Genomic DNA, 26,937 nt, shown 5'->3' with positions numbered 1-26,937 from the left:
AGCACAACCAGAAGCTTGCCCTCTGCTGGCAGGACCCACTCCCTGTTCAGTGCTCACGGCACAGGACCCAGCGACAGAAGAAAAAGGAACACGCAAGAACAAGCAGTATGGCTAAATTCATTTATTCTGAAATAAAAAGTGAAACAGGAGTCGAATCACCCGGGCACAAACCCGTCCCCGCCTCCACCTTCTCTCTCCGACCTACACTATCAATAAATAATTTTCCCCAGCCCCAAATATTTAATAGAAGGTCCTCCCCATTTACCAGCGCCAACCTCCAATGTGATACAGGGGGCTTCCCTACCTCCAGAATATACAAAATGTTACACAGTTACAGTATAAACACTGGGGAGGGAGCCCACCCCGCCACCAGCTTATGTCCTTGCCTGGCCTCGGTTTGCCCAACCTGCCCAAGGCCTGTGAGAGTGCTGCCCAGTTGTCTGGCTGGGCAAGGGGGAGGGGGGGCACTTGTGCCCCAAAGTGCCTCTGAATGGAGGACTGCTTGGTGGGGGTGAGGAGACCAGCAGGGAGCCCCTGCTCCCCAAGAACGGCAGCCTCTTAAATAAACTACCTTTACTGAGCCTCCGGCTCTTTGTTTTTCTGGAACTATTAATAGCCCAGAGATCAAGACACAGCCCTGGCCAAGATGGCAAGGGGTCTGCACCTATTTGTCTCCCCCCATTAGACAGGGGGCTATACCCCTTTTCAGGGGTTTTTCTAGGGAGGAAGGGGTGCCAGGAAGGAGGGACGGGGCAGCAGGTACGGGCAGGGGCAGAGCGCCCCAGCCCCAGGTCTCCGGTCTTTGCCCGCTAGTGTCAGGCAGTTAGACCACCAAGATCTTCACTTCATCGTTGTCGTCAGTCTCGTAGAAGAAGGGGACGCAGGTGCTGCTACCCAAGACTGGGCACTCCTGGGGGTTCTGGATCTCGCGCAGCAGTTGCATGATCTGCTGCGCAGTGGGGTTCTCAGGGGTCGTCTGGCCCCGCAGGGCTTCCCCCTGGGTGGGGTCCACGTTGTCCTTGAGGCTCACCTCGCGGAGACCTTTGTAGAGAAGGAGAGAGGCAGGGCTCGGAGTGGTGTGCCAGCTCTCCCCTGCCCGCCGGCCCTCCCCGAGGGCGCTGCTCACCACCGTGCTCGGCAGCACCAGGCTCCTGCGGGGCTGGGGGCGCTGTAGTGGGCTCGCCAGCAGGGTTCTGGGCAGCCAGGAACTTGCCATACCATTCATTTCGCTCGCCCACCAGGCGTAATACCAGTTCCCGGAGCTCCAGCAGCTTCACCTGGAGGGACAGGCGCTCAGCACCCGCACGCCACCCCACCCCCACCCACAGAGCCGGTCACAAGGACCCCTACCTTCATTTCCTCCTTGTCCTGAGCCAGGCGGCTGATGTACTCCTCCTTCTCCTGGTGCCGCGCCTTCAGCACCGCCCTCTGACTCTGATAAAGGGCGATGTACTCTCCTGCGGGGAGCAGGGAGGGCGAACAGGGCTCAGGTGCGGGGCTGCCCCGATCCAGCCCTCGGCCCCCCGCCCCGGGCCCCCGCCTCTCTACTCACCAATAGTGTCTGTTTCTCCGGACAGCTGGATACAGCGATGCTCCAGCTCCTCTACCCGCTCCTTCAGATCCACTTTCTCCTGCATGAGCGCTGTGAAACGGCCCTGAAGCCACAACAGCAGGTCAGGGCTCGGCAGCGATCTGACCGCAGGCCCCCACCCTTCCTGGACCCCACTGGGGGCGACCCACTCACCTGCAGCTTGTCCATGGCCACCTGGAGGGCCTGGTGGGTCTCCGCAGGCACACTGTCCCCCCCGATCCCGGAGGCTGGGGCCTCCTTCTCCGCCCCGTCCTGGGCCGCGGCTGCCAGGTGAGCCAGGCGCTGGCAGCGCAGCTTTTCCTCCTTCAGCTGCCCGCGCAGCCGGGCCTGCTCTTCCTCAGCACTGGCTAAGGCCGAGTTAAAAAATGCCACCTGCGGGCAAGAGGTGTGCGCATGCTTTTGTGGGGGATACTGAGGACCAGCGAGGGGCGGCGGGCGGAGGGATGCTCCCCCTCTCGGGGTCTTTGTGGGCATGCCTGTGGTTCAAGGATGACATGGCAGCTGACTATGGCTCCCAGGGGAGCTTGGGGGTCCAGAGAAGTCAGAGGGAGGGAAACCACAAAGAGTGTCTGAGAGGAAGCACAGGAGGAGGTAGGAAGTAAGACAGGCAAGGAGTAGGAGGTCAGCTCACCAGCAGCTCTCGGCTGTCGAGCTCCTCCGGCACGCTCAGCTTCGGCCGGGGGGCCTCCTCATCCTTCTCCTCACCGTCTGGTCCACCTCCTGCTGGGGACACATGGAGGGGCCTCAGACAACCCGACAAGGCAGGGCGAGCAGGCCGGGAAGAGAGCGTGCCGCCCAGCTCTGCCCCTCACCTCACTCGCTGCAGGAGGAGGATTCGCTGTCCTAAAGGTCTCTTCTAACTCAATTCCACGCTGCTAAAAGTCCCCCTGCTCCTCAGGCTGGGTGTTCTCCCTGCAGGCCGTCCTACTTACCTTCCCCAGGCATAGCCATGAGGTTCAGCTGGGCTTGTAGCTGCCGGTTCTGCTGGTTGGCTGTTTCCAGGCGCTCCTAAGAGGCCAGGAAAGAAAGTGAGGAGGGACACAGGTTGCAGGCTTTCCCGTCAGGGGCCCAGCACTCCAACGCCCTCACCTGGGTCTCCTGTAACTCCTGGTGGGCCATCTGGACCGCCACCTTGCCCTGGACTTCCTCGTGCTGCAGCTGGTCCATGAGCTGCGTCTGCAGCAGCGCCTGCTTTTGCAGCCCCGCCTTCTCAGAGGCCAGCTGCTGATAGGCAGCCACGTACTGCTGCAGGTGGCTCAGGTACTGGTCCCGCTGCTGCTGCAGATCCTGAGCCTCCTGGCTCTTCACCTCCACCTGCGGGAAGACCCTGGGGGTGAGGACAGGCTGTGGCTCGCTTCCGCAGTCGGAGCCCATAGACTGGGGAGGTTGGGCACAGACCCCTCTGCCTGAGGCAGGCATCGCGAGGCTCTGCTGGCTGCCCAGAGCCCCATGCCGCCTTCACCCAGCCCTCATAGCAAGCTTCTTTCTATCTTAACTTGAGGCCGCAGACAGGTGGAAAAGTAGAGCTCCAGCCAACATCTGTGAGGTGCACACTGAACGCCTAAGGCTTTACATGCATGATTCTCTAATCTCCAACACCTCTAGGAGGAAAATGATAACCTCCTTTTTCTTTTCTTTTCTATTTTTTTGGTAGCTCCACACCACCATGCAGGATCTTAGTTCCCCAACCAGGGATCAAACCCGCACCACCTGCAGTGGAGTCTCAACCGCTGGACCGCCAGGGAAGTCCCGCTAACCTTTTAAGATAAGGAAACTGAGGCTTAGAGATGCGAGGGCTGAATCCAGGGCTGAACCCAAGGAGCTGGCCACCGTACACACTCTCTTCCCCTCTAATTAGGGGCTCGATGCCTCTAGCGGGGACAATGACCTATGGCCCAGGGCTACTCAACTCTGAAAATCAGAGGCCGGGGGCAACAAGCAGTCACAGGCTCTGAAGGACTCTGGGGTCACCTGTCCTGGCCCCAGGTCCCTGGCTCCCCAGAGGCTGGTGCCTATCTCCTGGCCCTCCCGCTGGGGCAGGGCTTACCGTCTCCTTCAGCTCTCCTAGCCTCCCCTGCAGCTGCTCCAGCTCCTTGGCCAGCTCCTTCTTGATGTGCTGCTCCGAATGCAGCGCGCTGGTTATCTCCATGTTCTCGTTGGACTGCACAGAGAGAGGCAATCAGCGGCCACCCAATGCAGCTGGAGACCCCAGAACTTGGCGTCTGCCACCCACCGCTCAGGGAAGGGTGGAGGCAGGTAGGAAAGTCTGCCCCTTCCCCCCATAACCCCCCGAGCAGGGCTCTCCGACTCACAGCGTGCCTTCGTGGGCACCATTTCACAAAAGGTCCATATCACCCATTTTACAGGTGCGAAAACCAAGGGCCCAGACAGGTTAAGTGCCTCGCCCCGCCCCCAGAGGACTTGGCCAGGGAGGAGGGCAGGCTGGCCGCGAAGGGCTGCGCACCAGCCTGACGAATCCATTCTGCAGTTCAGCCAGCTGCTCCTTGAGCTCGCGGTTCTGGAACAGCGCGCGGCTGATGGTGGTGCGGTCGCTCTGCATGCTCTCTAGAATCTGCCTGCGCTCCTCGGCCTGCTGCCCCCAGCACTCGGCCGCCCGCTCCAGCTCCAGCAGCCGCTGCTCCTGTTCCTGATTCAGGCGACTCAGACTTTCGTTGTCCTTCACCTGAGCCTGCAGCTGCTGTGCCAGGCTCTGCAGTTCCTTCTGTAGCTGTTCGGCCTCCGCCTGCAGCCGTTGTTCTACCTCCGAGGGCCCGGCTGGGGGCTCCTGAGGCGGAGGCACAGCTGAGAAAGGGAGCTCACCGTCAGGGCCTCTCGCCTCTGCAGTCTCCAAAAACCGCTTTTGTTTTGTTTTTTTTTTTTGGCCACACCAGTGCGACATGAGGGATCTTATTTCCCCAACCAGGGATCGAACCCGTGCCCCCATGCAGCAGAAGCACAGAGCCTCAACCACTGGACCGCCAGGGAAGTCCCTCCAAAACACCCTCTTCTTGGTCCACAGCTCCTGATTCAGCCTCCTTGCCCCAAATCTTGGCTTCCTGGCTCAATCTTTCAAGACACGTTCAGACAGAGTTCCTCACATCTTTATGCTCAAGACCACAGTGGGCACTTCACCCCTTTTTTGCAGATGGGGACCCTGAGGCGCAGGGAAACTGCAAGACTTGCCAACTCCTGGGACAGACCTCTTTCCCTTGGCCACGGTGCCCTTCCACCCACTCACCTCCATTCTCAGCCGCCCTCACCAGCGCCGACACAACCCTGCTCCCGGATCCCCTGGCCCTGGCTTACCCATCTCGGTCCTCAGTTTGGCCAAACTGGTCTCCAGCTCCCGCACCTGACTCATGCTGCACTCCTTTTCTTCCCTCAACTTGCCCATCTGCCCAAAGCATGGGTGGGGGGGTGGGGGGAGAGCACAGGAGGGGGTCAAGGCCGGGCGACCACCTCCCTCTCCACCCCCACCCTCTAGATACACACTTCCACCTCTGGCTGCACACAGCAAGTATCGTGATTCCTATTTCATAGATGCCCAGGTGACCTGTCTAAGGAGGGGGGTAGAAGGTCACCTCTCACCTGCTCCAGCATCTGCTGCATCTTCTGCTGCCAAACGGCGTTCTCTTCTTTCATATTCACCACATACTGGTCTCTCTCTGCCTGCAGCTGCTTCAGAGAATCCTTCAGCTGCGAGAGTGGGCACAGAAGTTACCACGGGCTGTCTGGGGCCTCACCTGCTCCCGGTCACCTGGGGTCATCGTCCTCCCGCACCCCTCTCCCTGCACAATCTCACCCGCTCCACATGGGTCTCCAGCTGTGCCTGCTCGTTCAGGGCCTGCTGTAACTGCTGGCTGCTGTCAGCGGTAGGTTGACTAGAAAACTGGATGGTGAAAAATGAGGTTGGATTTGGGAAGCCCAGGCTGCCCCACGCAATGCCCCCCAAAAGGTCAACGTACAACTCAGGGTTGTCCTCGTGTTATTAGAACCAGGTCCACAGGCTTTATTTTTACTAAATACTCATGGCTCCCCAACCACCCCAATCCAGTGTGTATCCTTCTCGACCCTTCTCCATACACACGCAAACACGTTTAATTAACGCACAGTGCAGTTGTGCTGTCACGGGGTGTATCATATATGGTTCTGCACCTTAATTTCACTTTGCTGCAAACAAGATATACTTAATTTCTGTAATGGTTACATAGTAGTCCAATAAATGAACATGGCATACTTTAACCGTACCCTTACTGAGGGCAGGAAGGCAGAAAATCACTGTGCATGCAGGAAAACTAAAGAGGAGGCTCTCTGAGACCTGAGCGCCCTGTCTACCTGGAGGCTTGGCCCCGAGAGGAAGGGAGCGGACTCCCGGGCTAGCCTTGTAACTGTCATCCATAAAACAATGGTTTTCAACCAGGATGCTTTAAAAATAAAACTAAAAAAGGCCTATCCCTGAGCTTCTGATTCCAGAGGTCTGGGCAAGGCCCCAGTTTTTCTCCTATCTCTAGAGGAGTCTATGGCAGGACCAGAACGAGGATCCAAATGTTCTGGCTCCTGGCCGGAGGCCACCCACAGTGACCCTAAGAGGCCCGGGCCCCGCCAGGTGGGGCCCGCACTCCCTGGGGCTCCAGGCCCACCTGCCGCAGCAGCAGCTCGGACATCTCCACCTTCTTCTGCAGCTCCTCCATCCCCAGCTGCATGGCCGCCTTCTCTTTCGCCATGACCCGCAGCTTCTCCTCCAGCTCCGAGGTCTGCTGCTTCAGGTCCTCGTTGCTTTTGCTGTGACCGGAGGTAGTGGAGGGAGGCGTGAGTAAAGAACAGAAAGGGTCACTCCGGTGACCAACCCACTACCTTTGCCACAGAACCACAGAACAGTTGCTTTGGAAGGGACCCCAGGATCAAGAGTCACAAGTGGCAGGCCACAGAGAGGACATGAGTGACCTGAGGCCACAGCAGGAGTCGGTGGCACAGCTGGGACAGCAGAGCCTGGCTCTGCACGCATGCGAAGCTGTATACCAGCTCCTCACCCGCTCCCTCGGCTCCTCCCCACTTCCCAGCCCTCCCCCACTATCCCTATCCTACTTGTTCTTGTATAAGTCCAGCCTGAGGGCATCTCGCTCTTTGGTTAATTCTTTGTTGTACTGCAAACACAGAGAGGCGAGGTCAGGAGAAGGGAGGTGGAAGATGCAGACTAACAGCAGCAACAGGACGACTCCCAGCAACACGTCCTCACCTGGTGTCAGGCTTTATATTTTTTCAAAGCACTTCCAAGCTCACGTTCTCATTTGGTTTTAATAAGAACTCGGGAAGGGTGGAAAAGGCAGGTGGAGAGCTCTAACTCACGGCGGGCTCACAGGCCCAGGGACAGCAGGTAACACTGCCATCATTCTCACTGTTATCAGCCCCACGTCTGAACCTTTCCTGAACACTCTCTCAGCCAACATTCCCATTTCAAGCTCACAATCACCCTGGGAGGCAGTTACTACCTCCATTTTACGGGTGAACGACACGGAGCATTAGAGGTTAAGTGGCTCGCCTAACATCACTTAGAGCTGGGACTCTTGAACCATGTTCTCTCCCCGGGGCGGGAGCACAGATATGATGCGGGGATTAAATTGTATTGTAATCTCTTGTTCATTTTTTGAATGGATGATACACTCACACAGCCCCTAACTCAGAAGGTGCCGAAGTGCCACGTCTCTCAGCCATCCTGTTCCTGTCCCCTGGGCTTTTATGAATCCTTTCCTACCTGTCTTATACGTATTTCACACACGTACTTCTCTCTCTCTTAGTGCGGTAACGGATAAAAATACTGTTCTGAACCTTCACAGCCCGAACACCTAGCACTTGGGCCAGAGCCCGCAGCCAGTAAAGGGCAAGGCTGGCGCTCTGGCTGTGGGCTCTGCATCCAGCGCTCGCTCTAGACAGCACTCCCCCCTCCCCCAACAACTCGCCATAGCAACCAACTCGCCCGGGTTCCTTCTCACAATCACACAACTTTAAAGCAGCAACACAGGGCCAGTGCTGCCTTCTGGGCAGCAAGTCACTCCATGCTGCCGAAGGGACCTTTAGGCTCACCCCACCCACGTACCACCTCCAGCGGATGGGCAGACTGCTGGGCTCACCCTATCGGCCTGCTTCTGCTGCGTGGAGACGGCAGACAGCGTCCGTTCCAGCTCTCCCACACGCTGCCTGGATGACCGCAGGCAATTAGCAAGGTCCTCCAACTCTTCTGAAATGACAGCATGAGAAGGGAAGCCCAAAGAAGGAATCCTGCTGAAGGCCAGCCAGTGCGCCCCTCAGGCCGAGGGGTCAAAGGGTGCCTAGATTCCCACCTGCTTTCTGCCTGGCTGCCTGTTGGGTGTGAGCCAGAGCTGTCTGTAATTCCGTCTTCTCAGACACCAGAATCCCTATGGTCTGGATGTGGACCTTTGGGAGAAAGGGCAAACAAGTGCTAAAAGCAGAAAAGCAATGTTTCCTGGGGGCCGTGAGGGACCCTGGTTCAGCCCACTCACCTGCAGCTGTTCTCTCAGAGCCCCTTGTTCCTTCACGAGCTTCTTCTCAAATTCCTTCTTCTCCTGCAGGAAAAGAGAAGAAACAGCTCTTACTGGTAGGCAGAGGTGAAATAGCAAAGGATATAGCCCCCAGAATGTCATCACTGGCCCAGGACAGGCCCACCGATGAGAACAGATAATTGGCCACCCCGGGAGTAGGGGATGGGTGGGGAGGGGCAGGGGGTAGGCCCCCTCTTTCTCCAGGCTGCCAGCAGGCAAGAGGAGAATGGGCCTCTACATCTGACTCCTCCCCCAAACCCATCAGCCTCGGGAGGAGCAGACAAAGAAATCGCGTTACTTTTTCCAGTCGATCCAAAGTTTCCTGTTTCTCTTGTTTCTGTGGGGAGAGTCATAGGAAGGTGACTGAGATTGTCCCCCTTTCTCACGATCCTCAGACCAAGGAGGAGGGACGGGCAGGGGCCAGGAATGGGTTAGAAAGGGAGAGTTCATGGGGACATAAATGGATGAACGCTTCTCAAGCTAAGAGACTTTGGGTCTTGGGAAGTTTTAATCACGGCTACAGTAGTGAGAGTCTGGATCTGATTCCCTTGAAGGGACAATGACATAAACCTCTAGAAATGGAGTCTGAGAAGGTCAGACCACCCTCTGCCAGCTCACAATATGGAAGGGGGCATTCATTCACTCAAGGAATGTTTCCTGAGCACACACTGCAGGCCAGGTTCCGTTCTTAAGAGCAAAGATATGGGAACGAAAAGGACCTTTAAATCTCTGATTTTTTGAGCTTAAAGGAACCTTGGACACCCTCTAATCCTACCTCCTCAGGAAACTAAAGCCCAGAGAGGACAGCTGACTTGTCCAAGGTCCAAGTCGGAACAAATCAGGGGCTGAGTCAGGGCTGGGACACACCGGTCAAGCTAGTGCTCCCCCTACAGGCAACAGCCCCAGGGCAAGCGTGGGGAGGACTCAAGCGGGGGTCTCTGGAGAACAGAGTAGGCAAAGAGGGCAGCCACAGAGAGAGCCATGCTGCGTGCCGTGCTCCGGGGTCCCTCCAGCTGAGACCTAGGCCCCCCTGCACCCCATTCTCCCTTGGCACCGGGGTCCCCACCCCCTTTCTTCAGAGCCCCAAGGTGAGACTGGGGCCCCAGATTGGCAGCGTGGAATCCGGGGACAACGCTGGACTCTTACCAATTGCTCTATCTTGCTACTGAGTTGTTTGTTTGTTAGATTGCTGGAGTCCATGGCTACTGATAGTTCTTGGTACCGGCTCTGAGGCGCATGCAGAGAGGAAGAGGAGGACTTGGAGGAGGGGTGGGGGAGGCAGAGAGCGATCACTAGGGTTGGGGGGTGTCTGGGCTGTGTCAGCTGGTAGTGGGGCACGCAGCCCCCGCTGTGGGAGGAGGGAGGTGGGGGCAGGTGGGGGCTGGCCTGCAGGGTCACCGGGCCACGGTGCAGGCCCCCTTACCTCCAGATTCTTTATGTCAGTACAGGATGCTAGACCCTCCCCGTTGATGTAAGATGGAGACTAGGAGAGATGAAAGGGTTCACATGGAAACGTGATCTATCCCCCTCAAGGCCTAAGCCCTCCAACATCTTCCCCATCAACTGGCAACATTTCCTTTTCTGCCTAACTTGCCACCCGGCCCTTAACCCCTTCCTGTGCCAATTTCTCCTTGTTCTTAATTCCCCCTTGTCCCCCCCCCCCAAGCAGCTCTCATCTACAGGATAAAATGATGTAACCAATCTCATGATCCAACCCCTTCATTTGGACAGCGTCAAAGAGGAGACTCAGGGCTTCCCTGGTGGCACAGTGGTTAAGAATCCACCTGCTAATGCAGGCGACACGGGTTCGAGCCCTGGTCTGGGAGGATCCCACATGCCGCGGAGCAGCTAAGCCCGTGTGCCACGACTACTGAGCCTGCACTCTGGAGCCCGCGAGCCACAACTACTGAGGCCCGCACGCCTAGTGCCCGTGCTCTGCAACAAGAAGACAGCGCAATGAGAAGCCTGCGCACCACAACGAAGAGTGGCCCCCGCTCGCCACAACTAGAGAAGGCCTGCGTGCAGCAACAAAGACCCAATGCAGCCACAAACAAACAAATAAATGAATAAATTTATAAAAAAAAAAAAAGAGACTCAGAGAAGTAATGACTAGCTAAACATCATCCAGCCAAGCTGCCTGGTCCCAGGACCTTCCCTTCCTCTTGGGAACCTCTGTCTCGGTTTCTTTCCGTCATATTTTCCTTCCCTCTCTAGCCCACTCCGGGCTCCAATTTTGGGGGTGGTACCTCGGACACAAGACCGTTGAGCTGCTGAGATAGCTGTCGCAGGCTCTCAGTGGATGAGAAAGATCTGAGGATGAACACAGCAGTCAGGGGTGCAGGAGGCTCGATGGGAAAGAGGGGGTCACGGGCAGTGGCCTAGGGATTGCTGGCCCCGCGGGAGACACTCACGTGCTTTCGTCAACGGGACTAGGATCATTGTCAGCATCACGGTTCTGTTTGGAAAGAAACGTATGAATCGGTCATTCAGTTTCCAGTAAGAACCACCCATGGCGCCAAGCTCATTCCAACCGCTTTCCGTCTGCCCGCACCTCAAGGAGAACCTGCTCTTGGCCTCCCCCACCCCAGTCCTCAGGAAGGGCGCCTCGCTCTAGGAGCCAAGCTACCTGAAGAAAGGGGAAGAGGCTCCACGGTAGGTCCAGTCCTCCAGGAAGGAGGAGGGGGTAAGCACAGAGTGGGGCAGCAGGCCAAGGGGGAAGAGGCACGAACCTGAGTTGATGCCATGCTAGTGACACGGGGGGGACTAGCACAGGGGGAAGGGACACCGCCAGGTGACACGGTGTCATCAGCAGACGGTGTAACAGGAGCAGCGCGGTCTTTGGGCGCCTGTCACAGAACAGAGCAGGGGGTTAGGGGGCCACGCAGGGCAAAAGTCGTCTCACTGCCATGAATGGAGGGGTGCAGAGCGGGTAGGACAGGTGTTGCTGCAGTCAGAGTGACAGTCACACATGCTGGGAGCCACTCTGGGGGGTGGCTACGGCTCGCCCAGACCTCGGGCCAGTCTGCAGCCTTCCGGGACTGCACAGCCTCCTTCGAGAACACGAGGGCCTTGTTCTCCCTAGAGCTCAGCTCCCTGGCTGACCTACGGCAGCTACAGCAGGTGGAAGGAAGGTGTGCCAAGTCAGGGAGAAGCAAGGCCCTGCTCTTCCAGAAAGCCAGTCTGTGCCCAGAGGGCCCCTCATCCGGGGCCCCACGCTGGGCAGAGGGTGGCAGTGATGAAGGAGCAGAGCGATCTGCCTCTTTCTTCTTGTTCTCCCTTCCTTCCTTCCCTCCTTCCTGCAACTACTGGTGTGTCTCCATGACTCAGGCCTTTGCTGGGAAAGAAGCTGCCCAACGAGAAGGCTCTCCCTGCTCTTACAGGTAAAAAGAAAACCATGGCCACTACCCATCCCAACCTCCTGGCTCCAAAACACCTACCCAACCAAGAAACAGCTGAGAAACCAGAGGTAAGACGTCTACGCTTTGACTCCTGTCATCCTGGAGAACAAACGTGGGATTGAGGGCCAGGAGCCACGGAGAAGTTCGCTCTTGGCCCAAATGGATCCACTTGCTTGACCAGAGCCCCACTCGGCCTCTCTCCAGGCTCAGGCCTGACACTTAGTCCAAGCCTCTGGCTCGAGGGATCTAATGTTCAATAGGTGAGATGGGGAAGAGGGCTGATAAGCCAAAGCTTGACGAGGGAAGAGCACCGGGGAGCCAAGGCCTGGCCAACAAAGCTGAGTCTGGAAGGAAGAGGCTGCACCTCTCTTGGGGGAAAGGGCTGCCTGCTCTCTGGAGCCTCAGCCCTGGCCTCTGAAAACCCAAATCTACTGCCCTCCTTAGAGCAAGCAGCACAGAGCCTGGGGAGCTGAAGATGAATCAAGCTGTTTGCTTGGTGACTGTCCACGCTGTGACCTTTGACGCCAGAACCTGGTGTTGCCTTGTCAACCTGGACTACTGAATCTAATAGGTAAGAGCGGGGGTTCAGCAGCTGGCTAGGCATGAGACTTTGGGGGAGGGGAGCACACTCTTAGCCACGGGCCCTGGCAAGCCCTGGGTCCCTCCTGGCCTCTTGGGTGCCCACGGATCCCTAGCATTAGAAACAAGAAAGCTCAGAAGGGGAAAAAAAGTCTTTTTCTGAGGACTTAAATATACTTAATATGACAATTTTGTGAGCAACCAAGTTAGTTCATAATTTTGAGTCATATAGCTAAGTATGGAATTTTAAAAAACATTGTCCACTCCCCTCCAATGTCCCATCCCATTAAAAAAAAAAAACCTTTTTTTTCTATCCACTAGTCCTCAGTTCTGGAAATGTCATCAGCTCTGCCCAGGATACTGCAATCACAGGCCTGCACTACTAGAGCAGAAAACTTAAGTGAGAAACAATTATTGATACAGAGAGAATTTTAAAACGACAAGAAGGGAATATGGGGATCTGCGTCTTCATTTCCAGGACAGCAGAAGGATGCGGGCCCAGGGTCTTAGAACAAGAATACAGATGCACAGCTTCAGGACTCCTGTAGGCCTGCGCTCCCCTCCCCGTGCCACCCAGCATCTCCTCTGAGTCAACAAGGTGAGTCACAGCACCTGGACAGACCCGACCGACTGGGCATGAGCAGTCCTGATGATTGAAAGACTCTCTAACCCCAGCCAACAGTTCCCCGTCCCAGCCCCTCTCCCCGTGCCCATCTCCAGCAGGACCTGGCCCCCTTCCAGCCCTACTCCTCTAGCCTGGCAGATGTCCCCCGAGGAAGTTAATTAAGGAGGAAGTGACAACATCATGTCCGGAGGAGGTCATCTCCTAGTCCAGGGGCACTCCAGGCTCCCCGCCTTTCTGGAAAGTACTCTGAGAGCTCATAATCCTGGCTGTTACCTGTATTACACCCTCTGCCTGGGACTCCCATTTCCCCTACTCTCAATGTGGATGACTGCTACCCACCTCTAATCTTCAAACCGGCCTCAAATGCCAAACCCTCCAGCCTCGAGTCCATTTAGAACGAACCTCTGCCTTGTCGAGCATTTGGAATGTTGCCATATTCCAAATGTTTCTTTCATCTGTTTTCTACAACCCCTAGCAACATGCCTCTGCTCTCAAGGGCCCACTGAATATGGTTAAATGTCCAGTTAATTTTTAAAAGAGAATAGGGGCAGAATGTCCTGACCACTCATGTGTTTGGTTAACCTCACATCCCTTACAGATAGCTCCACTGAAAAAAATAACCTCAATCCTTGTAACTATAATGCAAACTCCTTTTCTCTTAACCCTACATTCCCTACTGCCAAACCAAAATGAACTGATCAACTCAAAAAAAAAAAATCACAAACTACTTTGTGGTCTGTTGGTCTTTTGGGGTCAGATGCCCAGGGGCCAAGACTTGAAGGTTTGGTTTTATTTAACCTCTCCTAGTTTGATAGCACCACGGACATTCAAACTGGAGGCTCAAAGAGCCCAAATCCCACACACCTGCTCTGGAAGCTATTCCCAAGTTACCTTTGACCTCCAAGGAGCATCTCACCTTCTCCAAGACGATAAAAGATGGGGGGGGTCAGGGGGGAACCCAATCAACCAAGCAGGTGAAAAGCAGACATGAACAGGCCCAGGGTTAATGACAGCAACATAAAATAAGCCAGAGGCCAAGTATCCCCCAAACCAGAGAAGCCTCAGGGCATGCAGAGCTGGGAGGGAGCAAGCCAGAGAGGGGGTCTCGGCACTGCCTCACCTTCCACTTGTCCAATGGGGGGATCGCTACCCCATTGGAGCGGTTAAGGTCGGACACCAGCACCTTCAGAATGTCCTGAATCTATAGGAGGCGAAAAGGGAAAAACAAGGGCAGGGAGAGAAAGAGAAAAGTGGCTTAGAGAGGCAAGAGAGTCAGGGAAGGAAGAAGAGATGGGTTCAGGGCAATGGAATGCTGGAGAAGACAGAAAGGGATCAATACCACAGCCTGTGCCATTATCCAAACAGCCACTTGCTGCCTTGCCAGAGGCAGAAATCAAGGTAAACAGATGGAAAAGTCCCCGGAACAATGCAGTCACATAGCTCCTTAGGCCAACAGTGCAGCTCTTAATAGCTTCTTAGACCCTCAGGCCCAGACTTTTAAAAACCAGACTTCAGAACAAGGGTCCGCTTGAACAAAGTGGGCTACAGCTAAAAAATAAGTCTGAAAGACAAGGATCTGATCCAACAGTGTCATCTTACAGATGAGGAAACTGAGGCCCAGGGGAAGAAGTGATCTTCTTGAAGTCACCCAGCAAGCTGGTGGCAAAGATGGCCTTGAAACTCAGATGATCTCCTAATCCAAGGGACTAGGGACTCTCCTCACCACACCCTGGGGTTCTGTTGGTGCCTCTAAATGGAGAGCCTGAGGACAAGAGGCTGTTCTCACTGCCTGGCTTCCCACTGAGGACGGGGCTGAGGAGGATCACCAGAGCAGTAAGTCAAATAGCAACTACTCTTTACTGAATGTTTACTCTGCACCAGGCCCTGTATTAGGGGATTGTTATAAAAACCACAACAATCTCATTTAAACTTCATAAGTGTAAGACAGTATTACCCCAGTTTTACCAATGTGGAACCAGAGACCCAACGAGCTTAAACAATTTGCCCAAAACCATATCCCCAACAGAGGGAGAGGTAGAATTCAAACCCAAACTTCTTAGCCAATATCTGACATTTCTTCCACAATCTTAACCACTGCCCTCTCCTGCTGTCCCTTGAGCACCCCATCCCCGGAAGGTGGCAAGACTCACATCCTCAGGTGAGGGACAACCACCAGAAGTGGTTTTCTCCGGGCTACTGCCATTCTTGATCTTTCTTTTTTTCTTAGCTGCTGCAGGAACACCAGGGCTGTTCTTCTGCTGATACTCCCTTAACTGCAAAAAGGAAAAGCAGTGAGGCTCATGAGACCTATAAGCCCCCTATATTCACATATTACTTTACAGTTTACAGGAAGCAGAGGTGGAAAAGTAAACATTTAATCAGACATCAGGGTCCTTTCTTACACCTCTTTTAGAGCTGCACACCACTGCTTCTCAAACCTTTACATCAGTGTACCCTAATGGCAGAAGGCAGTGAAGGCACACACCCCTAGTGAATCTGGGAACGTAACAGAAAGAGGACAACCCAAACACCATTTCAGAGAGAAGTCTATTATAATCTTACAAATCTATGCAAACGTCATCCCTAAGCACATTAATATAAAAAGCTTTTTCTCTCTCAAGAGAATCAAGCAAAACTGATGCTCCAGTCCCATGTTTATCCTGTGGCACTCAGGGCAACCCATGTTCAGATGATGATTTGGGAAAGAGTCCCAGCTGTGAAGTTCAGTTTCACGCGATCTGTTCCACAGAGGATAAGCAGACCTCACTCCAAAGGAGCACTGAATGACGGGCATTCTGGTCTCAGAATCACAGCGCATTAGAATGTAAGGTAGAAGATTCAGATTAAAACTGTGAAAGTCTCTCTGGATAGAAACCTGGGAAAAAACCAAACTAAACAAAGCACATTCTCCCCACTGCCACCCAGAGATATCGTCAATGTTTCGAGATCACTGGCTTTTTACGCTATCGACACCAAAGGATGGGGTACAGTCTAGAGTGAGGGAGCCTGAAACCCAGGTGGGACCTAGGTCCCATAGTCCCAAGTCCCCTTCAAGCTAGAAATTTGTGCTGCGACCAGAGAATCCGGAAAGAATGTGAAAACACAGGGGGACTGGGTAGTCAGATCAAACACCGGGCTCGTGGCGGTAATGACAGTTCAGAGGGGGATTATGACGTAACTACTTTCCACTCCTCCCTACCGATGCCCGAGTCGCCGTTCAGCGGTGGGGGAGGGGAACGCAAGGCCAGGACCGAGGTCCTTGAGACCGGGAGCCCAGGGAACCCAGGAGGTCCGGTTCTGGGCGGCAGGAGGCGAGGGCCGAGCCTGGTGCGGGAAGCCCCCGGGGTCACCGGCCCAAAGTCACCCCGGGGTGACAAGCGAGGGCGGGGGCTGGGCTGCCGGGGGGCGGGACTGGCTGAGAATACTTTTGGAGGGGGACGCCAAGGGGCGCCGAGAGGCTCGCCCCGTGTGCCTCGAAGGCAGCACAGACTCTGGCCATGGCCCGGCCGTCGGAGGGGTCTCGGGCTGGGTCAGGGAGCCGCGACCCCGCACGTTTTACCTTTTTCTTGGCCGCAGCCAATTTGCTCTGTCGGGTTTCTTCCGACATCCCGGGACGGGGCGGGGGAAAGGGGGGGGGCCACATCAGCACGATCCCGGCAAGCACTGCGGAACTGCTTCCGGCAGCCACAGCGCCGCTGTGAGACGAAGCCAAAAGAGGAGGGACCAGGGCGTTACTAGGCCGCAGCGGTTTGAGCAGAGCCTCAAATCCCTAATCCTATTAGTCGATGAGAAAGTTGAAAGGGAAAGAGGCGTGGCTAAACCACAGTTTACCAGGAGGGACGGGGGAAGGCCTAATAAAGACTGCGTGCGCAGCCGCTCTCCTTGTCCACCTGGTCGACGAACGGCGGGGAAGGGCGGGGCCGGATCTCGCAGCGTGCTTACGTAGCTATAGCTCTGTGGAGTTTCGGTGTGCGTCAGAGAACTGCGAATACCGGGCGGACCTGAGAGGCCGCTTCTCCGCACCCGCCCTGGACCCTCCGGCACTGCAGAGCTCCCCGAGTCAGGGGCCCCGGACCCCAGGGCTGAGGAGGTGGGCGAGGAGCGGACAGCAGGGGGAAAGCACATCTCTTCCCAGTCACTTTTCCTGACTCCCCGAAGCTCTGCCCCAGACTTTTCTCTCCCCAGAGATCGCCTCCAGAGACCACCCCCCCCTTCCCCTGTTCCACATCAGAATCTCTCCTTCCTCCAGGATCCCTACCCCGATCCCGGGAGCGTTATCTACCCTCTTCCCAACCGGATCCAGTCCCGGTCTCTGTACTTCACAGCAGTTCCTCCTCTCACACCCTCACAGTACCCCTTTCCTCCCAAAGCGGCCTCTAGGTCCAATCAGCCTTTTTCCCTCGGATTCCTCTACAGGACTCAAGCAGGACTTTCCAAAAGTTGCCGCGGGGCTTTCCGATCCCCTGTGAGTATGCTTGTGCCCCCTTCCTTGCCCTCCACCCTGCACCCCACTGCTGCTCCCAGCCCTCCTCTCCGTCCCCAGCAGCAGCTGACCCACCCCCAGTCCTCTTCAAGGTCTTCCCCCAGCTGACCTCATTCTGCTGAGAAACTCTGGGTCATTCCTCAGTCCTTCCCCATCTTTTCCTCCTGCCCACCAAGCTTCAAAGAAGAAACAGCGTCCTGTACTTTGTCAGTGGTACCCCCAGGCTCTCCAGATGGGCTCTGTCTCTCATCCTCCCTGACAGCACCACAAGTGGCTGGTTGGTTTTGTTCTTTTCACACCACTATCCCTCCCTTACCCATTCTACCCACCTGGAAACCACTCCGTTTTCCTCGAATACGTGTACTCTCTCCTGCCTTAGGGCATTTCTATACACTGTCTGGAATACTTTTTCTTCCAGCTTTTTGCCAAACTGATGCCTACTCATCCTTTAAAGTTGAGCTTCCTCAGAGAAGTCTTAGGCCCACTTCGGGCTCAGGCCAATAGCTTTGTTAGCCACTCCCCTAGAACACTGTACTTCAACTTCAAAGCGCTTTTCAGACTGGTAGTTAGTTGATTGGTTATTTGTCATTCACTCATTCAATTTGACGAATTCATTCGAAATAGTGCTTACTTACTATGTGCCAGGTACTGTTGTAGACGCAGGGCAATCAGCGGTGAATAAAACAGAGTCCCTGCCGTCATGGTGTTTACACTCCAGTGGTATAAGGCCGTCAGTGAAAATAATATTAATGAAATATACAATATGTCAGGTGGTGATAGATGTTAGAAAACATCAGGACAAAAGGATAGTGATTGAGGTGTGGCCATGTAAACGGGGTGGTCAGGAAAGGACTTTCTGATGACGTGTGACCTGTGAGCAGAGCTTTAAACGGAAATTTCTGGAGGAAGAGCGTGACTGTTGGGGGTTCTATGTCTGGGACTAGGCTATACGTTCCGTGAAGGCAGGGGGCCGGGCTTGATGTCTTATCCATTGCTGAACCCCTGGAGCCTTTGCCATGGTAGCTAGTGTTTACTCACGATGTGTTGACTGACTGGTTAAAATCCCCTGTCCTAAGAATGGGAACCACGTCTTCCTCGGTCTCTTGTATTACAGTTGCTCCAACAAACATTTCCTGAAAATTAGCAGTGTACCAGGCACCGCCCTTCACAGCTTGTAGACGCAGAAAGGACAAAGATGAACTGTAGCCCCAGGGATGGGTTTTGCTACCCAATGCGATTATAAAGCCAGTGACATCATAGACTTGACAGGAGAATCCAAGATTCTCTGGGGTCAGATTGGGAACCAGGATGGGCCCTTTAGTTAAAGTTGGGTTTGGCTGGGAGTGAAAGAAAACCCCAAATAATGGTGGCTTCAGGGACCAACAGTCATCAGGGACCCATAACCTCTATCATCCAAGACACCAACTCCAGCATCCCTCCAGCTGGTAAGAAAGAGGAAGGCTAGAGAAAGGCATGCCCTTTCCCTGGAAGGACAGTTCCCAGACATCGCATATGCTATTTCTAGTTAAGTTCCACTTGCCAGAACTTAGTTATAGGGCCACATCTAATTCCAAGGGAAGCTGGGAAATGTAGTCTTATTCTGGGGTGGAGGGTGTCTATTACCAACCAGAAGCAGGGAGTGGATATTGGGGGATAATGTGTAGGTTCTGAATTGTAGATAATTGGTCAGTCTGGCTTATGACTCTTTGTGCCACGCAGCGGCCATCTCCCAAGTCTGGCCAGGCTGATGGGGCCAGCGAGGATTCTCTGCACCTTGACGTTCAGAAGCTGAAGGAGAAGAAGGACATGCTGGACAAGGAAATCTCCCAATTAATATCTGAGTAAGTCTCTTTGGCTTCCTCAGTGTGCTTAAGATAACTTTTATTTTTTTTTTTTGGCCATGCCACGCCATGCAGCTTGCAGGGTCTCAGTTCCCTGACCAGGGATTGAACCTGGGCCATGGCAGTGAAAGCACCGAGTCCTAACCACTGGACTGCCAGGGAATCTCTAGATAACATTTAACTAGTGCCCAGTAACTGCAACCTAGCTTAGCATAAAAACAGGACTGTGCCAGGAATTCCCAGGAGAATAAGGGGACCTGGGAACTGGAAAGCCATGGCTCTCCCAGTCTTTTCTGGGGCCCACGGTCTCTGCCTCTGCTTCTGTCCGCACATGGGCTCTGTCCTCCCTCCGCAGGTGGGGTTTTCAGTGCCCAGGGGAAGCTGGCTCTTCCACAACTCCTGGGTTTTCCCATGCCCTTTGCTCCAGTCACATGGCACAGACTGAGCAGCCTTTGAATGTGCATGTCACCCTTGAGGGGATCTGATTAGCCACTCATGTGCCCATCTGTGAATCCCTTGGCTGTGACCAGGGTTACATAGTACCAGCGTGGCTGAGGCTGCCTCCCTAAGAGTACAGGGAGAATGTGCCAGGAGTGAGGGAGTAGGCAGATCTCCTGCCCTACCTTAAGCTTCATGAGGGCAGGGTCTATCTTGGCATCACTATCTTAGTTCCCAATGCCAAGCACCCAGTAGGCCCTTAGTGAACATTTGTTAAATAGATGCCTCGTTACTCTCTGAACCTTGGAGCAGCTTTCTCAACGATATTTTCTCTCTCTCTCTCCCTCTCTCTCTCTCTCCATTTCTCACCCCAGAGGCTACAGTGTCGATGAACTGGAGGACCACATCTCCCAGCTCCATGAGTATAATGACATCAAGGATGTAGGCCAGATGCTGCTAGGCAAACTAGGTGAGGGAGTCCCCATGCCCCAGGGGTGGTGGGATTTTGCTCCTGGGCCTTCTAAACTTACCCAACCCCCCTACCGTTCTCAGCTGCCACGCTCCCTGAATGCCCTTCCCCTTCCTGGCCACCTCGCGAAGCAGCTGTACAGCTCTTACCTGAGTGCCTGCGGTTTTTCCCTCGGGTATAGAGCCTGCTTTGGAGCTATAGGCAGGTTTGAGTCTGGGCTCACCCGCCTGCCTGAGGACTAGGGTTCCCAGTCCTCCGGGGCCTACTCAGACCAATGGAGACCCCAGCCTCGCCTCAGGTGGCCGACATGCTACAGAGGCAGAAAGTGCAAGGGGAACTCTGTGGCTTAAAGGGGTATTTTGTTCCTCCTCGAACACAGTCTCACTATCTAGAGGGCTGAGCCGAGACACAGGCACCTGTGTGTCTGAGCTGGCTGGGACAGCCCACCTTGGAGGTGAGGAAATGTGTAGGTGGCCTTGGTTCCATCACCTGGCTTGGATCGGTGGGCACTCTGATGTTCAACCAGCAGGGACCATTTGGGACAGTGCCCAGAGCTGGGCTGTCTGCCCGCTGGCTGCCTGAGTTGTAGCTCTTGTCGCAGAATTGCCCATCAGCATCCGGGATTCCACGGCAGGAAGGGCTTCTCCGTGTGTCAGTGGGGAATGGGTCTCAAAGGAGGGGAGGGAGAAAACAGAAGTGGGTGGAGGACGATCAGGGCCCAAGAAGAAAGGAATGTGAGGGGACTGTCGCCTAGAGGCCAAGGGGAATAAGCTCTTGTTTCGACAGAACCCAGTTTGAGACCTGTCCTTCCAGGTCATAGGACCTGGAGCAGGCGGAGTGTCCTCTTTCATTCATTCAGTGAGTATTTCCTGAGCACCTACTCTGTGCTACTCAACAGGGTATGGGGACATTTTGGTGAACCAGACACTTGAGTGTCTCCATTCTCATGTGACTTACGTTTTGGTGTTGGGGTGGGGGAGGGGAATGGTCAAGAAGTAAAGGAACACAAATAAATGAATTATAAAATGTGTTAAGTGCAGTGAAGGAGACAAAAGACAGATGGAAAATATTGAGGTATGAACAGGGTGGCAGGTGGGGATGAGACAGGGTGGTCAGGGCAGGCCTCTGAGGAGACCCCTTCCCTTGGGAGGAGAGAAGAGTCTGTGAGGAGGCATGAGGAAGGGCATCACCAAGTGGCAAGGGCATGCACATGGGCCAGGGTTTGCAGCTGGCCACTGATGCAATGTGAGTGTACACTTACACTTTCAGCACATGACTCTTGCCGCTGCTTCACGTGGGTGAAGGTTAAGTGAGTCTAGTTTGGAGGGACCAGACAGGGCCCACCGTGGAGGAGCCTGGAAGGGGTAGCAGGAGGGTTATCTGGGCCAACTAGGGGAGCAGGAAGAAAGTGCTGGAGAGGGTCCTGGGTAGGCCAGGGTTTTGGCCATTTTCCCTCCTACTTCTCCCACTGAACATTCTTCCTTCCTTCCTTCCTTCCTTTCAGCTGTGATCCGAGGTGTCACCACCAAAGAGTTGTATCCAGAATTTGACCTGGACATGAATGACTGAGCTCACAGCCCCTTGTCCACGGCCCACTGGGAGAGGCCGATGTGGACATGAGAAGCAGTGAAAGCCCAACCAGAGCACCTACAGGCTTTCCAGTGAGAAAGTGTCAGAAGCCCTTTTCTAGAGAGCCCAAGCCGAGTCAGGAAGGGGTGTTCCCAGCCCTGAGGTTCCTGAAATGTTCCAGTGATACCTGTGTATGTGTATATGTATCCTGTTTGTAAATAAACATATGAGCGATTTTGGTGCGAATCTGTATGCTGATTCCCTCTCCTCTGATAGCCCCCTGATCCTACCCTGGAAAAAGAGAGCCTGCCTTGGATTATAACAAACTTCCATGTGCCAAGCACTGTACTAAGTGCCTTATATCCATTATCTCTTAATGCTTCAATCCATCCTATGAGGAATTAGTATTACTATCCCCGTTTTACAGATGAGGAAATTGAGGCTCAGAGAGGCACAGTAACTTGCCTGAGGTCACACAGCCAGTAAGTGGCAGAGCAGGGATTTGAGCCCAGGTCTTAACTCTGAAGCTTCTGGTGTGCAACACTGCCTTTCTGGGCTGGGAAACAAGTGGGTAAGAGCTGAGAGTGAAATAGTGACATTGGGAGGAATTCTTCCCTGATCTATAGAATCAGGGTTCCACTCCCCAGTTGTAATTCTCTACCAAGCATGGGTGAGCTGTTGTCATTTCCTCACCGCGTGTTGCTCATCCTGAACGACCATCACTGGCAGAAGTACAGCTTGAGTGTTGCAACTGCGGAGTGCAATCCAGAATAGCAGGAGTCCACTCGGACCCGCCAAGTATTCTGACTGCTCCCGCTGGACATTCTCATGAGATTTCAGAAGTTAGAGCAGTGCTTGGGGACAGGCTTTCATGAGGTGAAGTACGTTTAGTTTCTAAACACCAGCCATGCAAGTCAGGCCTGGGCTTGAGTTCCAGCTCTGCCCGCTTACAAGCTGTGTGACCGTGGGCAGTTGTCTTGGCCTCGATGAGTAGAAATGATAGTAGTGCCGTATGCATCAGGGCAATTAGCATGAATTGCCTCAACGACCCCCAAACCTCCTTGGCTAAATGCAGTAAATGTGCCTTTGTTTCACAAAGTCCAATGAGGATCTGGTGGCCCTCCTACGTTTTGGAGCTTCACCACTGGAACCCACAATTGGGGGAAAGAGATGGAGAAGACACGTCAGCTCTGAACCGACTCACCCCCAAATGGGCAGACGTCACTTCTGCTCACAGACAGTGGTCCAGAACTAGTCATGTGGCCTGAACTGCTCTGGGTCAGCAGCCAGGTATTTGATGGGGACCAGCTGCTGTCTCAGCCACAAGTACCTACCTCCAGAGAGTGCTTCAGGGATTTGATGAGCAACTGCCTGGGACCCAGCACCTGGGAACGTCAGTCCAGCTCCCCTTTAATGCTGGACAGCAACCCGTCCTGCTCAGGGGACGGCGTGACCCAGGCCCATGCTCTGGTTCTATTGCAGATCGCAGACAGTTGGATTATCCTGCCTCTGTCCGCAGAAGGAGGAGCTGGGAGTCACGGTGTCTGGGTCTCTGCCACACAGCGCTTCTCTGCCAGCAGTAAGTAAGAAGCAATGACAGTGCAACGTGATAAAGGTTGTCATGGGGTTACAGGAGCACATTTAAGCGGCACCAGCCAATTCGGGACATTGGGGAAACGCTGGGAGAAGAGACATCGAAGCCTGCACAGTAAAAGGAGTCAGCCAGACAAGAACGTGGGAGAGTAGTATTCCAGGGGGGAAACTATTTACAAAGGCCCAGAGGCCGAGAATTTAGTGGACCCAGGACTCCAAGGGACTCTGGTTGCAGAGTGATTAGGAACGAAGCCTCTCCCAAACACAATTGTAACCCAACTCTGCATTTTGGGCCAGTCTTTGTTTTTTGGTTTTTTTTTTTTGAGATGGGTGTGGTTTTTACTTTCCACAACTTACAAGTTTCATAATTTAAATACTTTTTAAAATAAATTTATTTATATTTATTTATGGCTGCGTTGGGTCTTCGTAGCTGCGCGCAGGCTTTCTCTAGTTGCAGTGAGTGGGGGCTACTCTTTGTTGCAGTGCGAGGGCTTCTCATTGCGGTGGCTTCTCTTGTTGCAGAGCACGGGCTCTAGGCACGTGGGCTTCAGTAGTTGTGGCACGCGGGCTCAGTAGTTGTGGCTCACAGGCTCTAGAGCTCAGGCTCAGTAGTTGTGGCGCGTGGGCTCTGCGGTGCGCAGGCTTCAGTAGTTGTGGCTCGTGGGCTCTAGAGTGCAGGCTCAGTAGTTGTGGCGCACAGGCTTAGTTGCTCCACGGTACGTGGGATCTTCCCGGATCATGGAAGATGATCATGGATCGAACCTGTGTCCCCTGCATTGGCAGGCGGATTCTTAACCACTGTGTCACCAGGGAAGTCCCTATAATTTAACTCTTATGATTTGAAAAAAATCCAATAAAGACTTTAAAAGAAGACATGTAGGAAGCAAAAACAAAGGGAATGAACCATAATAATGCTTAGTTAAGATGGTAGGATTATTGGTGGTTTTCCCCTTTTTTTCCCACTTCTCTATACAGCATGCAATGTTATTATACTGTTGTCAGTACCACAGTTGTAGGACCACGTCTCCACACCTCCACCACTTCTTACTCTCTTAGTTCTCAATCTAGCTAGTTAACGTTGACCTTCCTGTAATTAATTCATCCTTCCTTTTATTTTATTTATTTCTCCCACCTCGTTTTGGTAGCTAATTTCAAATCTTATAGCAAGAGGGCTTCCCTGGTGGTGCAGTGGTTAAGAATCCGCCTGCCAATGCAGGGGACACAGGTTCGATCCATGATCATCTTCCATGATCCGGGAAGATCCCACGTACCGTGGAGCAACTAAGCCTGTGCGCCACAACTACTGAGCCTGCACTCTAGAGCCCACGAGCCACAACTACTGAAGCCTGCGCACCGCAGAGCCCACATGCCGCAACTACTGAGCCTGTGCTCTAAAGCCCATGAGCCACAACTACTGAGCCCACGTGCCACAACTACTGAGCCTGCTCACCTAGAGCAGGCTCCACAACAAGAGAAGCCACCACAATGAGAAGCCTGCGCACCGCAACAAAGAGTAGCCCCCACTCGCCGCAGCTAGAGAAGCCTGTGCACAGCAACAAAGACCCAACGCAGCCAAAGATAAATATAAATAAGTAAATTTATATTTAAAAAAACTTATAGCAAGATATCTTTCCCTCTTTAACTCTATACTAGTCATTTTGCTTAACTCTAACCTTATCCTCAACCCTAATTCCAGCCGTAATTCCAAATGTTACTAGAAAGCAAGGACACTTCTCACTAGTTCCCTAAAATCCCTGCCTCTACGGTTTTTCGTTTTTTCCGCCTTGCCATGCGGCTTGTGGGATCCTAGTTTCCCAACCAGGGATCGAACCCGGGGCCTCGGCAGTGAGAGCACAGAGCCCTAACCACTGGACCGTAACCACTGGACCGTCAGGGAGATCCCCCTGCCTCTTTACAAATTACAGACCTCCTGTGGCTATGCACTTGTTTTCTGATGATCGCCCAGAGTTGCATTCTTCTGGAAGGCAGCAAAAGGCACTAAGGTAGATTCCAGGTTCTCAAATTGAGAATGAATACACTGCCAGTGCTCCAAAGACTTTTGCATTTGGGGCCAATTTTAAGGCACCCCTGGAGGATGCTTGGAAAGCATCATCTGGGTCCACTTCCCTCTGTGTGAAGTCAGCGCTCCCAGGTGTGATGGCAAGCAGAGGCCTCAAGGGGGCAGTGTCTGCTCAGAGATGCGTCCAGCTGCCGGGGAAGCTGCCCCTGGGAGGGCTCTGCCTGGGAAGGTCTGGTCCTGCCAAGCCACTGGCCACAGACAAGATCCTCAGAATGCCCCACATAGAAGAGGGGGTTCTCTATGGCAGCACCTCTCCCAGAGTCTGAAGTGACCCCAACCGCCACCCTGGGCAGTAAGGAGCCAACTGGTGGTGAGATGTGCATAGTGACACGTGCCATTGGTCAGGGCGTGCCCTGATGGTGCTAGGAAACGGGCTACCAAGGGCAACTGACACTGTGAGTGCAGGAACATTGTTTGATCACATTCAGTGTAAACCTTACTCCAAAACATTCATCATTTGGTACATACTAGAGTTCAAAACACTAATGAAAAACAGCCTGTATTCTCATCCCTGAGGGCAGAAAGGGGTCGTTTCCGGGCAGCCTGACCTCATCGAGGCAGTGTCACCAAATAACACCCCACTTTAGCTTTGCTCAGAAACAGAGGACAATTTGCAGAGGGGAGGAAGGCCAGATCGGGGGCGTCTGTTATGGAAGAGTGGTGCCTGAGGGGCCCGCAACCTTGACGCCTGGAGGCTCTGTGATGAAAGCTCTGGGTACTGTCAAGTCAGGTGTTGTCACCAGATGAAAGGTGACGGCCACCATTCAAACCAGTCACAAGCTGAAGGTTTCCCCAGAGAAGGGTTGATGGAGATAACTAACATTTCTGAAACCTGTGGGTCAGCAGGGAGATGAGTGCTTCATGGGCAGTATCTCACTGGCACCTCCCAAGCAGAGTGTGGTTAGGTGGAGTATCCCCATTTCCAAACTGAGGTCTGAGGGGCAGAGTAACTTGCTCAAGGTCACAGTTCCAAGAAGCAGCTGAGCCCGTCTGGCTCCAGAGCCTGGCTGATGGTGAGCTGTCTTCCTCCCAGCCGAGGCTCAGCCTCTCTCTTTTTTTTTTTTTTTAAATTTTGAGATTTTTTTAATGTTTTTTGTTTTGTTTTGTTTTTTTGTTTGTTTGTTTTGCGGTACGCGGGTCCCTCACTGTTGTGGCCTCTCCCATTGCGGAGCACAGGCTCCGGACACGCAGGCCCAGCGGCCATGGCTCACGGGCCCAGCCGCTCCACGGCATGTGGGATCCTCCCAGACCGGGGCATGAACCCGTGTTCTCCGCATCGGCAGGCGGACTCTGAACCACTGCGCCACCAGGGAAGCCCAAGGCTCAGCCTCTCTTGAGTCTCACCCAAGGTCATACATTAATAAAAGAAGTCAGAACTTGAATCCAGAACTCTGAGCCTTTAAGCCACAAATCTTCACTGTGCTTCTTCGAAGTTGTACCTGCCCAAGGCCCTGACCTAGAGGCCTCTACCTTGAGTTTGGCCTTGGCACCTCTCTCCTGATTCCTCTGAGCAGGAGACTTCGCTCCCTTCCCAGGGAGCCTCTCATCCCCAACATTGGGAACTCTGAACAGGAGCAGATCCTCTCCTGGCCTTTAGCTTCCTCAGCCTCTCGTGTTCATTCCAGAATCCCAGAGGATCTCAGCGGCAATGATACTCATAGCAGCCAACACTGGGAGCACATACTCTGTGCCAGGCCCCAAGCCTAGAGCTCAG

The 26,937-nt window shown here is 54.0% G+C and overlaps 2 protein-coding genes across 9 annotated transcripts; one reads left to right on the top strand and one right to left on the bottom strand.

Moving 5' to 3' along the window:
- Positions 1-106: 106 nt before the first annotated feature.
- On the bottom strand, positions 107-16,427 carry GOLGA2 (golgin A2). Of its 8 annotated transcripts, none has more exons than XM_060154224.1 (27): positions 16,310-16,427; positions 14,901-15,023; positions 13,871-13,951; positions 10,878-10,994; positions 10,560-10,603; positions 10,395-10,458; positions 9,572-9,631; positions 9,295-9,375; positions 8,447-8,485; positions 8,110-8,172; positions 7,930-8,023; positions 7,720-7,826; positions 6,677-6,735; positions 6,232-6,373; positions 5,394-5,480; positions 5,180-5,287; positions 4,898-4,985; positions 4,056-4,393; positions 3,639-3,752; positions 2,681-2,905; positions 2,524-2,599; positions 2,223-2,314; positions 1,745-1,963; positions 1,553-1,655; positions 1,351-1,457; positions 1,127-1,277; positions 107-1,041 (listed from the first exon to the last, which is right to left on the bottom strand). In XM_060154224.1, the coding sequence occupies exons 1-27, from the start codon at positions 16,391-16,393 to the stop codon at positions 824-826; spliced, it is 3,084 nt and encodes a 1,027-aa protein (XP_060010207.1). In that variant the 5' UTR covers positions 16,394-16,427; the 3' UTR covers positions 107-823. The 8 variants fall into 8 exon arrangements, with proteins under 8 accessions (XP_060010207.1, XP_060010208.1, XP_060010210.1 ...); XM_060154225.1 differs by having other exon boundaries at positions 2,223-2,311; XM_060154227.1 differs by lacking the exon at positions 9,295-9,375.
- Positions 16,428-16,535: 108 nt separating this feature from the next.
- Positions 16,536-21,796, top strand: SWI5 (SWI5 homologous recombination repair protein). Its single transcript, XM_060153679.1, has 5 exons — positions 16,536-16,840; positions 17,167-17,215; positions 18,953-19,074; positions 19,887-19,981; positions 21,486-21,796. Exons 1-5 carry the CDS (start codon positions 16,536-16,538, stop codon positions 21,548-21,550), a joined length of 636 nt encoding a protein of 211 aa, XP_060009662.1. The 3' UTR covers positions 21,551-21,796.
- The last annotated feature ends 5,141 nt before the right edge of the window (positions 21,797-26,937 follow it).

Source organism: Lagenorhynchus albirostris, chromosome 7 (assembly GCF_949774975.1).
Source record: "Lagenorhynchus albirostris chromosome 7, mLagAlb1.1, whole genome shotgun sequence".
Classification (NCBI taxonomy): domain Eukaryota; kingdom Metazoa; phylum Chordata; class Mammalia; order Artiodactyla; family Delphinidae; genus Lagenorhynchus; species Lagenorhynchus albirostris.
Note: the sequence above shows the minus strand (reverse complement) of the source record. Positions and strands in the feature narration are given on the sequence as shown.